The 13,645-nt window shown below is 42.9% G+C and overlaps 1 protein-coding gene across 1 annotated transcript in view; it reads right to left on the bottom strand.

Annotated features, from left to right (window-relative positions):
- Positions 1-13,350, bottom strand: part of KCNJ3 (potassium inwardly rectifying channel subfamily J member 3) — a 492,024-nt gene extending 478,674 nt beyond the window's left edge. Inside the window, exons 1-2 of the mRNA XM_085645526.1 lie at positions 11,300-13,350; positions 2,662-2,878 (exon numbers count right to left, since the gene is read on the bottom strand). Of these exons, the coding sequence (XP_085501652.1) occupies positions 2,662-2,878; positions 11,300-11,971 (889 nt within the window). The 5' untranslated portion in view covers positions 11,972-13,350. The remainder of the gene's footprint in view (positions 1-2,661; positions 2,879-11,299) is intronic.
- Positions 13,351-13,645: the final 295 nt, after the last annotated feature.

Consider the following 13,645-nt stretch of genomic DNA (forward strand, 5'->3'; position numbering starts at 1 on the left):
GGAGTTACATTGGGGCAATGTTATCTATCAATGTCTCCAAGCCTCTACTATACATTTTTTGATTTTTGATTTGATGCATTTCTGCAGCAATGTTATATCCTGAATGCTGAACTGAAGATAATTAAAGCACTGTAAAAATAAAAAGTATAAACATGAAAGAATGACATACCAAACTCCCAAAATGTGATCCGTAGAAAGAATAAAATGCAAATTAAGTTTTAACGTAAAATACAATTTCTCAGTTGGTGAAGACAGTGAAGAGACTAAATGCTTGTGGGCGAGGAAGAAGTGAGCCAAAGAAAGAATGTGAGGTGAAACATAGAATTATAGATGGGCAACAGTGAATCACAGGGACGTTTTTCACTGAGGGTTTCTTAGAGTCGTGGAACTGTCTATCATGCCACTCAGAACCGTAAGGTGGGGAAAATCCCTGTTGCTGACTTTTTATCCATGTATAGTTTGGTATTCTGTATGATACGCAAAATAATCTGCGCCTTGTTTCAGCTGTTGAACTGGGGCACATGAGTAATGAGGGGAGCCTTATTTGACACATTCTCCCTTCTCTGCCCTACATGCTAAAAACAAAACCTATCCTCCTGCTCTCCACCCTCCCCAGACTCCCCTCCTGAAGTTGTGCTCTCTGCTCCCCATCAGAGGAGAGCACCAGCTCTGAACTGACAAGCTCTCTGAGAACCCTCTAAAAACAGCCTGCAATGCTTTAAGATGTAGCAATACTAGGAAAGGCCTTTGTTTCCCACTGTTGCTATGCCATAGCGGTGAATAACCCGATTTGGAACTCAGTATTCACGCTTGTTTCACCCAGTGAGGGCCATACACAACAATGGAATAAGCAGGGGCACAGAATTCCACAAGTGTGGTTTACAAGGAAAGAATGCTTGGTGCCAGAATTCTGCCTCCTCAGCTCAGGGATGCCTAGTCCCCAAAATCCCTCACTTCTGTTCAACCCAAGGTGTAAAATATGTCACGTTCACTGTGGAGTTTCTGTTTGAACAGTGCTTTGACAGACGTGCTGAAGATTTTGAACTGATTTTGTAAGTACATTACCAAGAATTGAAAGTGATAATGACTGTTCAATACCCAGCAATGATTTTACTTAGAGAAGCAGAGAATATTTGTGTAAATTGCAATAATAAATCAATAAGTACCAGAGTTTTTTTGACAGTGTGCCAACGGAGCCACTGATGCCACTGCTGCCCCCCATCACTGCAATGGCCTGCACCACTCTGTGTGCCAGCACCACAGGTCTTCATATGTGGAAGGACATGCTCTTAAATCCAGATAAGTGAAAAACCTTAGAAATACTCTGAATGGAAGCAGATTACCTACAAGTTAAATTCAAGCAACACAAACCAAATAAAACACAGCCCTCCAGGCTAGCGCCATTTATCATCCTACCACCTTATCCATAGGAGGCATTGCCTTCTCAGTACAAACTGCCAAGCTCTGGAACTCACTACCAGCCAGTACTAAAAGTACGCAGGACCATATACACTTCCAAAGGCAAGTGAAAATGTGACTATTTCCTAGATATTTGCACCACCATCAACCCAGCAACAAAGCCTAGGAAACAGTCACATCCTGATGCACAATCCTCAGCTTGCAACCCACAAATTGTAAACAACTCAACCAGCAATCTGCATTCATTATGCAGGTAAGTACAAAACTAAATGGCTGACCTATGGTTTGCTGTGGAATTATATACTTCCATATATGAGTTATGGCCCACAATAATACTAAAACCATAATATGCAGCGGTCAGCAACAGATTGTAACTTATGCACATAAGACATCTGCATTGAGGGTAGCCAGTCACCAGGATTATACAGCCAAACATCACCAAATGAGTGGGCATGGAATAACTGCAGAGATCTGTCACATTACTAGACAAATTTAGAGAACTTTAATATAGTCCACTCCTTCCAGGTCCCAACTTTTAACACAAGCTGACCACTTCTATACATCTCAGACTTTCCGATATGGGGTGGTAATAAAAAAAATGTCCATCCTAACAGATCTGTCGACATCTCTCCCTGCACCAATGACAGCTCTTCTCAGGACCACATCTATACAAACAAATCTCAGATTGGTCAAACCAGTGCAGTAACGAGATAAGCACACTGTCATATGAAATACCTTAAAGGGACCTGCAGAGCTTCTCAATGCTAGCAGCAAACTAAAACCATAAAACTGTGCATGTCTCTTACACGTCATCATCCAACACACTGCTATACACTGCATGCCATAACACAATAACCAGACTTCAGTGGGCATCATGCATGACATGGAAGCCTTCTCACATAGGACCAAACAAAAACAACGTCCTTCCAACAACACACTACATGGTGTAGCATGCAACTCGTGTAGGCAAGTGCGTCAGCGCCCCACGTAGGGGTAGCTAGTGCTTTATAAATGCTGCTATTCAATACAATATTTAATCTCTTGATAAACCAGAACATGTGCATTACACATTGTTTGCAAATGTTATCAATATGTTTAACTGAAAGTCAATACACAGCTGCTAATCTGATACAGTCTTAGACTTTGTTTTTAGTAAGAAACTGTGCGATAGGCAAATGAGAAAAAAGGCCCTATACATAAAACAAAAGCTGGTTGTAACACTACAAATACACGTGTGCTTACCGGTTGTTTCCACAATGCCCTCCAGGATAACAACAATCTCAAACTGTTCCGTCTGCATGGACCGCTGAGAGAGGTCATAGAAGGGGCTTTTGGCGTCAATCACATGGCAGATTGTGAGAGGGGAAACGAGAAAAAGCTGGTCTGCTCCGGTGCTAAACCCAACATCCAGTTCAAGTTGATCGAGAGGGAGGAACTCACCCTCGGGCGTCTGCCGGGACTAGACAAGTGCACATCAAAAGAGAAAAAATATACAAGAATTAATAGTAGTCACTTTTTAACATAGCGCCTAATTAGATGATGTTTCCATTTCAGAGTGCTATAAACGAATTGCCCTCAGAAACTCTGAGCTATAATTTCCAGAATTCAAGCTGGTGACCTGCCATTCAATGCATGTTTCAGTGGCAAATGTTTAACTCACCTGGCAATCCACATGACTATTTTCAAGGGAGCCATGGAACACCATGTGACGTGTGACACCTATAGAAATATCTAACTTTTTAGTCAGCAACACGCTTTCGGGGCTTGCAGATTTTGTTCTCCTTTAAGTATTGGCCTGTAAACACGGCCACTAAAATGATGCGATTATGGACCTGCAGCAATGTAATTATGTATTAAACACACTTGTTTACACAATCTAATTACCACGCTTATCTACGCTATCTAAGGTCTGCTGCAAAGTTATCAAATTTCAACAAAAAAATTGCATCTAGATCAAGCAGATCAAAATTATTTTAAAAAAGAGGCATCACATGGTACCACACAGTAGCAAACCTTTTTCCGAGGTTAATTGGTCACACTTCAGGTAAAGACTGCTGTGTTCACTCGTTAAAGGGGTACTAATGAGATGAAACCTATGCCAAGACAATACTAATATTTGTTCAAAATAGCAGCGTAGTAAAATAATACGGTCACACATTGTGTTACATAGTTTGCCTTCTCTTGCCACATAATTTAGTCAACGCTGTAGTATTATTTGATCCTCCATTGCCACATAATTTAAGTGACCCTTCTTAGAATTAAGAACAGCATTCCTTATAAGAGTTATCTAAATGCAGGGTTACCCAAAGTGGTCACACATTCCATGGAGCTAATATGAAGATATGCAACAAGGGAAATCATTTATTCTACCCATATTCTGAAAGGTACCCTACACAGAATATTACGCCCTAAAATGTTCAAAAACTTACGTGATTTTCTTCGCTGCTGCATCATTTATAAGGTAACACAAATCTTGCATTATAGTCACTCACTAATGGGTTACTTTTTGTAAAATGAGATATTCATTAGTCTCCATTAGAACTCCTGCAGTGGTTTACTCAGCTGATTGTATTTTATTCCATGCGTAAACTAATTGCATTGCTAGCCTTCAGTCTTTATACCATCAAGTGATGATTACAAATCATATGTAATGCAAAATAATAATAGGTGCATTAGGGCTTCGGTGGAGATATAAGCTGGCTAAATATTCTATCCGAACAATGATGTCACTAAAAGAGTAGAGTTGGTTTATGCTTAAGTGAAATAAAAAATTGCACATAAACATGTCTTTCAGTTCCATATCCCAGTGCCATGCACACTGCCTTACTTCACCCAGAACTACCAATGAAGTATTTTACAATATATTTTCTGTTATCAAGTCTGCTGTTGACAAGGTCAAACTGTTTGTGGAATGCCTCTGATCATATGGAACTTTTTAAATAATTACATACTGAGGCCGATTCACAAAAGCATTTAGTGGTATCTAAAGTAGTACTCTTGTAGGACTTTTTTATTTACTCTTACGTGCCTATGCTAATTGTTCCCAAATCATCTAAAATGGGAATTACATGGGACTATTCAGGGAACATTCATCTGCACTAATTACAAATAGGACAAGTCTCTGCTTGCATGTATGCTAATAGGGAGTTGAATGTTTCAGGGTCGATTCATAATGTCATGTAAGAGTATGTAAGATTGTCTTCCAGGACTGCCACGTGTGCACTAAAATGCTTTTGTGAATCGACCTCTCTTACGTTGTGTTCGTGAACTGATCTCATAATGTTATCAGTAGCTGCCAAGTGGCCACATGTCATTTGTAACGCCTTTTGGATTTTTAGCCACTTTGCATTCAGGAACCCTGTAGTATTTTTACCACTAAATTATGACTTTAGCAAGCCATTATTCAAAGTGCTGCTGGCTAAAAGTTAAGGACTGTGTCACCACCGCAGCAAGCCACTCGGCAGCCATCCAGGTAGGCTACAGAGAGCTGCTTAATTAGCCGCCCCTTTAGTCTTCGTGGCTTGCATGGACAGTCACAGTCATTTTCTAATATCATGAAATGCCACAGAATGTCATGCATTCCGCCTGTGCACTGTGCACGCTCCCTTGATGGATGTCACAGACATAGCCTTGCCATTGTCGTGACTAAACTACACTCCTTTGATGAGCACTAATGAGAGTAAAGCAACTCAGAGCTTGCTTCACTCCATGGCATACCAGCCTGAAGATTGTTAACAGATCAAAATGCTTCCTTAATGTATCTGGAAGATCAAATAATGATGTCATTTCCGGTTCAACGTGGATTTTGTCTTGTTGATCCAGTGCTTCAATACTGCCGGAATACAGACAATTTAGCCACTAAAAGCAGTGCCAGAGATGGATTCATATGTTTTCCTTGGAATATTCGTCGCCTAAAATGGGAAGAGCCCAGAGTGCTCCTTTCTTTTTTGCATAATTTATGCGTCGCTCTAGGCTTCTGAGCAGTGTGCTTTCATAAGAATTACCTCGTGCTCTGTCACGTTCACCCCTGTTTTAACTGCTATAATGTTGGTGCAGCATGGTGCTGTCTTTAGTTAACTGTGGCCTATTTTATTTCCTTTCCATGAAGCCCAGCTTATCGCACCGCATGGTGTAGTTCACCATAAGGTACTGTCTGTTGCTCTTTTTTTCCTAAATAGCTCTGAGGCCTGTTGGAACTTTCAAGCAGTTTTTGCCAGGCATCAGGTTTGTATTATTTGTGCTGGGAATTAATGAGTTAGTATTTGTTTTATTAAAACACGCTAAATGTTTTTTCTCTAATATTACAGTGTTATAATTGTGTGTTATGAAATAATTATCGTAGAAAAAATTATTCAACACTCGTCAACTTTTGAGGACTATCCTAGATAGAGAAATAACTCTCAAAAGTAGAAATTGTCATCGCTGCCAAGTGTCCATGCACGTGTGATGCCTTCAGTCACTTAGGGCTAATTTCCCTTCAGCAGGTTGCAACGTGGGACTTCTAGTTCCCCTTTTAAGATTTGAAACATAGGGGCAGATTTATGAAGCCCTTGCGCCTCATTTACACCGCCGTTGCGTCACTTTTGTGACGCAGCAGCGGCGCAAATCCTGCGCCATGGTGCAGGGTATTTATAACGTGACGCATCTGGGAGATGCGTCACGTTGTAAAGCCCTGCGCCACATGTAGGCGTTCCAGGGCAGGTGGGGGCGTTCCGGCGCAGGAACGCCTCCTAAAAGTGGCTGAGTGAAATCTACAAGATTTCACTCAGTCACTTTTGAGCCCATGCTGCGTCAAAACCCTGCGCCTGCTTGCAGCAGGCGTAAGGATTGACGCAGCATTGTGAAGATTGGGCCCCCCAGAGCATTGCTGGAGCTGCGTCGCACTTGCAACGCAACTCCAGCAATGCGCCACTTTTAAGGCACAGATGCGTGACGCATCTGTGCCGTTTTTGCCCCATGGTGCGCCGCATTATAAATGCGGCGCATCCATGATGGCGGAGCTGGGGCGCAAAATAACTGGTGCATCCCTGCTGATATGCAGGGATGCGTCAGTTATTATAAATATGCCCCATAGACTTTAAAAGCCCTTCATTGAAAGTAGTGATTGCTGAAATCCCAGAAATGCTTGAAGGTGTCCCCTGACACAAGTCCACCAAGCAGCTGAGCATTTTAATGATCGCATGTACATATTTAATCATCTTTGCAGTGCATTTCTATTTCCAGGGACTCTCCTGCGACTTGAGAAGATTTGGTTTCGTTGGTTATTTTGGAAAGTAGACAAGTCTCCAAGGTCTCACAGATGTATTTACATCTTCAGATGTTTCGCCCATGATAATCACAAAAAACGTGAGAACGCAATTGCCATATGTGAAGCAGTGTGCGATCACCTCGCCTAGATCGTTAGAATATACAATTCCTCTGTCTCATCTAGTTGTGAGTATATTCACACAAAGGCTGTCTCTCCAGGCTGTAGATGGTGGAGTGTTGTTTCCGTGCTGGCCGGCATGGGAGCGCATAGCGCATCATGTTCAGCCGACTGTGTTACCAGCGTTGAGACGTTAGCTCACAGTGCTGGATCTGCCAAGGGATGGAATCTGACTACGGCTTCTAATTTCCTCCAGCTAGAATTTTTGGGCAATCACATTAATTGGCTAAATAAACTTAATTAGCAAAACAAGGACTAAGATCCGCTGTAGACAATAGTTTATACATGGGTGTAGAAAGCTTTGCTGGTACCGCTACATGGTAACAAAAGTACTGAGCTGAAGCACTATGCAGGGGTGTTGTCCTTGAGTTGTAATTCATTGATATTTTGCTTCATTAGGCACAACTGATTTAAACACAGCTAGGGATGGGAGAAGTATTCCGCTCCGCTGGCGGACTTTGCAGACTTTGAAGTATTCCGCTCCGCTGGCGGACTTTGCAGACTTTTGCCCACTCTGCACTCTGCATAGAGAGCAGAGTTCCACAACGTTAAGTTGGCAAGCATGCACAAGAAAAACTGTAAGCTAGACCTCCTCCCGACGGGATCTATCAACAGGGGCGGTCGCTGCAAGTCACGACTGCTTTCATTGAGAAATGTGCCACTCCCATTGCGGAAGCTGCTGCTCAAGTGGAATATCTACTCGAGTGGCAGAAAAAAACAGTGCTCTCTGGCCATTCGCAGTGATTTTCCAGGATGCGACTAACTCCTATCGCAAAAAAAAAAAAATGCGAGCAACACGACTTACCACACTCAGTTTGCGGAACTCCATGGAGCATGGTGGAGTTTTTCCACACTTCACAGAGTTCCGCGAAGCAGAACTCCACAAACGCCGCTCAGGCCTAAACATTGCTCGTAAACACAAGGACAGAGAAAGCAGAGATGCTCTATCATGCAATCTATTCCTTGCACTGCTTTATCTACCACCACAGTTACTATATGTTGTTCATATTTACCCTAATACTACAATGAAGGCCTAAGGTGCAGAGCAACTGGTCACAGTGGGGGGAGGTGGGGTCAGGAAGCAACACAAACAGGCAACTGGGTATTTGGGATGTTTGGAATATGGGCATATGCAATGGGATGTATCCCACAGCTCCTGAGTGGAGCCGCATCTGACATTTCGGAAAGAGAGCCTAAGTGTCGAACTATCCGCTACTTAATGATGACCAACAGCATCAATTCTTGGGGTCAAGATGCAATCACAACTAAAAAGTGTAGCTGGCAAGTGCCCATGTGACCATGTCAGTCATCCTTATCCAATAGCATTTTGCATTCCAGGATCTTTAGTTTCTCTTTTCCCATTGTATTTATGGGCTGAAGTGGCCTTCAAACAAAGTGTGGTTAGAGAAAACGAGATCGCTGGCTGAAGATGCCACAGTATCATGCATTAGTTTTGATGCGGTGTCAGATAAATTCACAATGAATGATATTGCTACTCTTTCTGTGCCAATTGAACTGTCCATTTGCTATCTTTATCTGTTACATCAACGCATGACATTGAAATAGAGATTGAAGCTAAGACGTACAAATAAATGACAATTATACATTTACCAAAGCATGGACTTTTTCTACAGAAGAACAGAGAGCAAGTGTAATGAATCCATCCAAAATGCACATTCTCATCAGCACATCAGAAACACTAATATTGTAAAACAACAAAAAAGAATACTATGTTGAACTTATTCAATCTTTTTGATTATTGCAACCTAATTTCTGTAATTGTCAAAGAAAAATGAATTTTTACTGAAACTACGTGAAAACAATGAAGGTTTAAAAAAGAAAAATATATAGTTTCGAAGTATACCCATTCTCAAAATGACGTTCAGTCTTTAAAATGCAATGAATGAACTAGCATGGGATAGTGTACAATAGTACAGTACAGCACCTCATTTAGTATCCCCCATGAAGAGAGAAACAAACAAAACATTTCAGGAGAATAGAGCCTCAAAAGCCAGGGTCTGAAATACATCTCTATTTTCCCCATGTGTGCTGCTCAGCATTTGAGGGAACTCCACAAAAAACCACGAAAAGAGAGACCTCTAACACATTTGAACACTAGTTATTTCTCATTCCTAGAAATATTGAATCTCAACTCTCTCAAAGAATCATTTCCAAACAGGTTTAAAATTATTGGTAATACTTTTTCATAGGTAACTTACTGTGATCCTACAGTTTGTATTGCAAAATGTTAGGCTTAGCAAATAATAGAGTTATGGTGGAAAAATGTTAACATTACATTTATGTTTCCACAGCACTATTCATATGTCATGTTCTTAATATGTAGGAAGGTCAGCTGATTTGGTAAACAGGTGCAGTACAATTGGCCAATTATGAGGTGAAAATCCACTCTCTGAGAACAAACTTTACTTCCTCATTTAGAGAAGGTGTTTCTTCTACTGGGATCAGGATAAGCAATGGAAAACCTACATGACTTTATTTAGGCACAGGACACTTGGAGGCCGATTAAGATTCGGTCGTAAAAGGCTCCGGACTCTCATTTTGATGGAGGTGGTTAGAAAATAATCCGACCTGTCATTCCGGCTGGCTTCCTGGTGGCTCTTTCCGCCTCTGGAATTACAATTTCGGGTTTCAGCAGCCTTTCTGTTGCAGCCTTTCTGACAGAGAAAGGCTGTCAGAACTCGGATTTGGGGCCCCCCAGCAGGGCCCCCTTGGGTGCACGGCCTCTGGTTGGATCTGTTGATCCCTACACCCCATTGCAGGAAACTTGAGGTGCCTGCCATGGGGTGCAGGAATGAAATGCACCTTCCATTTTAAAATGGAAGCATGCATTCCAGACGGTTTACGGCCGGAATGCACGCTCCCATTGCAAAATGTAGGAATGCGACTGAACAGTATTCAGATGCATCCTAATGGGCTGACCAGGACTGCTGACCGGGTGTCGGTCCCATGACCAAGATGATGTTGGGCAGAGGCAACTCCACCCGGCATCATAATCAGGCCCTTAGTTTTTAACATTTTCTGCAAAGGATGTAGATGGCAGATGAGAGACAGAGAAGATATGACATTGTGCCAGCTTAAATCTCTTTTAGGATTAATGAACGTAGGAGTAAATGTGATATTTGAGAAATATGTAAAGGGTGTGAAAATGTAGCAGGATACAACAGGAGTAGAAAGAACACTCACCAGAAATAAACATGAGGTAAATTAAATCAAAAACATCTGATTTGTGAGTATAAAGGAACCAGTTGCACACAAGTCAGAAATAGGAGACATGCCTGAAGTATCAGAAAGCTGACACTACAGGTAAGCTGAGAGTACAGGATCTAGTGAGACAGAAACTTGACATGTGATTGAGGAAAATTAAGTTACTAGAGCAACTGGGATCAGTTAGAATGGTACGGTGGAATAAGAAGGCATGGGCGAATGAGTCAGATGCAAACATAAACACAATTGAAAAGGGATGTGGTACTCAATGTGGTAGCAGTAGATACATATGAACTGAGTCATACGTGAAATAAAATGTATGGATAATGAAACACGTAGAGAATAAGAAATGTGAAGAACAACACACGAAGAAGCAACAAAGATATCGGTCATCACTACAAAAGTAACGTAGTGATATATTGTGACAATATGAATCAGAGTGGGGGTGATACAGATGTGGAAAAAAAAATAATGTAGCTTGAGCTGTAAATAGTGATGCATGGCAGTTTGATACCCCTAGCAGGAGTGAAAAAAAGTGGAGAGAGAGAAAGGCCTGCGACACACAAGGAATGAGATGCATACCCCAGAGAATGGAACAAACATGGTGGAGGGATGGAAATCGATAAAGAGATGGAGTGGAGTTTGAGGACATGAGGAATGAGACATGTAAGAGATGGTGGATTCCAGGCTAATAGAACTGGTGAAAGGGGTAAGTGAAAAAGTAGTAACACATAGAAAAGAACTGAAAAGAAATCTAATATTGGTAGTAGAATGGCACAATACAATGTGTGTCATAAGAAATACTCTGCATGGGCACTGAAGATATTGATTGAACATTCTCCCAACAGTCTTCATAAACCTAATACCCAGTATAGGGCTGAAGGTTGTTCACATATAAAAAATATGCACAAAAAACAATAATAGTATTTACACAGTTATGACAAAGACAGAGTTTACCAACAAACTTTTCTTGGCAAACAATGCAAACCAACAGTACATTGCCACACACTAAATATCTGACAGTGCACTAGAAAAACAAGAGTGATATGAAGATGAAAAGACATATTTGTGTATCATGAAACCATAGACCACTGCGTAGCATTCAAGACTAAATGTACAACTAAGCAAAGGACTAAATGTACAACTGAGCAATCAGTTATTTTAGCAATTCAAAGAAGAAGGATCCAATTACTAGATGGGAAAACAATTGGTGTGGTGTCTGCGACTTACTTTGAGTAATTTACAGCGGATCTGAGCAGAGACCATATGGCTGTTGCGAAGATTGCCCACTCTGAACATGAGGGTCAACTTGCCATCTCTCATAGAGATCACGGCATGTTCACTGAACATCAGGGTCTCAGCTCTCTTCTTGGGTTGAGACATCTTGATGAACATGCAGCCAATGAGAAAGGCATCCACGATGGATCCTAGTATGGACTGGAAGAGGAAGAGGATGATCCCTTCGGGGCACTTGTCTGTGATGTACCTGAACCCATAGCCAATGGTCGCCTCAGTCTCAATAAAGAACAAAAATGCTGATGGGAAGTTGTAGACATTGGCCACACAGGGAGTGTAGTTCTCATCATGGGCTTTGTACAGATCTCCCCTGATGTAGGCTATTACCCACCACATTGATGCCATGAAGAGCCACGCCACTGTGTAGGTAAGGATAAATATGAATAGATTCCATCGCCATTTCAAGTCCACAAGGGTAGTGAAGAGGTCCGAAAGATAGCGACTAGTTTCGCTGCCCAGATTCCCATGCTGGACATTGCACCGGCCATTCTTGTCCACAAACCTTTGCCTTTTTTTCTTGGGGGCTTGCTGGTTGAATCCAGAGCCGCTTGACGAGGTGGTCACTACCTGGTAATCGTCTCCAAATTTTCTCCGGAGTGCAGACATAATCCAAGAAAATCGGAGAGAGGAATGAGCTGAGCAAATCAATCTTGTGTCATATGCCCTCAGAATACCTGAATTTTCTCCCCTGTGCTCCTTTCCTGCAGACTTTATTTCCAAAAATGGATTATAAAGTGTTGTGAGCCTTCATCTGATTAACAGAAACACACATGCCGAGTAGAGCAGATGCATGGTCGCTTCTGTAGCTCCTTGGACCACGAAGCTAGGAAGCACTTCTTCACACAAGCAGGCAGATACAGGTCATGACCCCTTTCCTGACCCCCCACCCCGTGGCAGAATTCTACAAAAAGTCATCTCTCGCAGGCATGGTCAAAAATAAAAAAAATAAAAAAATCAGTGACATGAAAACGAAAGAAACCACCTGAGCAGAAGGTTTACATGTATTCCACCGCTTCGGGGAGCCAAGTTGACAATTCCTCAGTTGCTGCAAGCATTAGCCAAAGACTGGACTCAGAGAGCACATGGGCTCTGGGCGAGACCTAGCGCATCATTGTTATATCAACACGCCAAGGTCCTCCCCGAGAGAACGAGGGGAGGCAGCCTGCAGGGTCGCTGCCAATGCTTCGCCAGCATCCCTTCCTCTCCCCCTCTTTCTAGATGAATAATATGTCAACGGGCGAGCAGGTTGCAGATTTCGTAGCCACCTCTGGAATACTGCTTGCCCTTCTGCAGTGCCGCTGTGAGAAAAAAAATCCTTACAGACAGACCCCCATCTGGTAAAATCTCTCAGCCGGAGCATCAGCTGCCTTGTCTGCTCGGTATTGTCTTCCTCCCGAGAGGTCTTTTATAATAAAAATAATAGAAATAAAAGAGGCCAGGTCCTTGCATGAACGCCGTCCCCGCGCGCTGCACAGGGCTCGCGGGCTGTTCCGAGGGGTGAGTTGGATTGTTGATGGGGGATGGAGAGAGAGAAAGTGATGGTGCGTATGATGATCAGCTGCAGAGAGCCACAAGCCCCGCCCGCTGCCGCTGCTGCTACTGCTGCTGCCCGCGCTTCCTTCCCATGCTCTTTCCTTCCTCGTTTCCCAGTGTGAGGAATTAAACCGGCCTCCGCTCCTTTCCGCAGCAGTCCACAGACCGGCACGCGGCTGCAGCCCCGCCTCCGTCACACACGCGCGCGCAGCGGCAGCACCTCCACCTTCGCCATTCAGATGAGCATCACCCCCGGGCAGGTGATCTGCTTCCGAGATGATTACAATAGGACAATCACAAACCGAATCCGTCTTTTTACGGCTCCGCCGGAGCGCGTTCGGAAGAACTGCCCTTTAATATTCCACGGCGTGCAAGTGTAGAATGAGTAATGTTCCGGCTAATGCCGAACATCGGGAGACATTAACCTTCATTCTCACCATGCTAAAGGAAGGCAGAGAGGCGAGGACTTCCGTGGAGTGCAGTGCGCAGGCAGCAGATTAGCACTCGTGTAAAAAAGACGCACACGCACGTCCCTTGCCAGCATTGTATTTGATCAAACGGCGCAGATGGAGCCCTCGATACTGAAATGTTGCCCACTTTTCCCTGGATATGAACGTTATCCTCGCACAAACACGTTTGAAAAAAAAATCCATTTGGCAAGCAGTTTCATAAAATGGCTAGCAAATGAGAATTCCCAGGTCGTAAGAGCGCTGTAATGAATTCTAGATTTATTGGCCGGGGTTGTAT

The sequence above is a fragment of the Triturus cristatus genome, chromosome 3_1, assembly GCF_964204655.1.
Source record: "Triturus cristatus chromosome 3_1, aTriCri1.1, whole genome shotgun sequence".
In the NCBI taxonomy this organism is placed as follows: domain Eukaryota; kingdom Metazoa; phylum Chordata; class Amphibia; order Caudata; family Salamandridae; genus Triturus; species Triturus cristatus.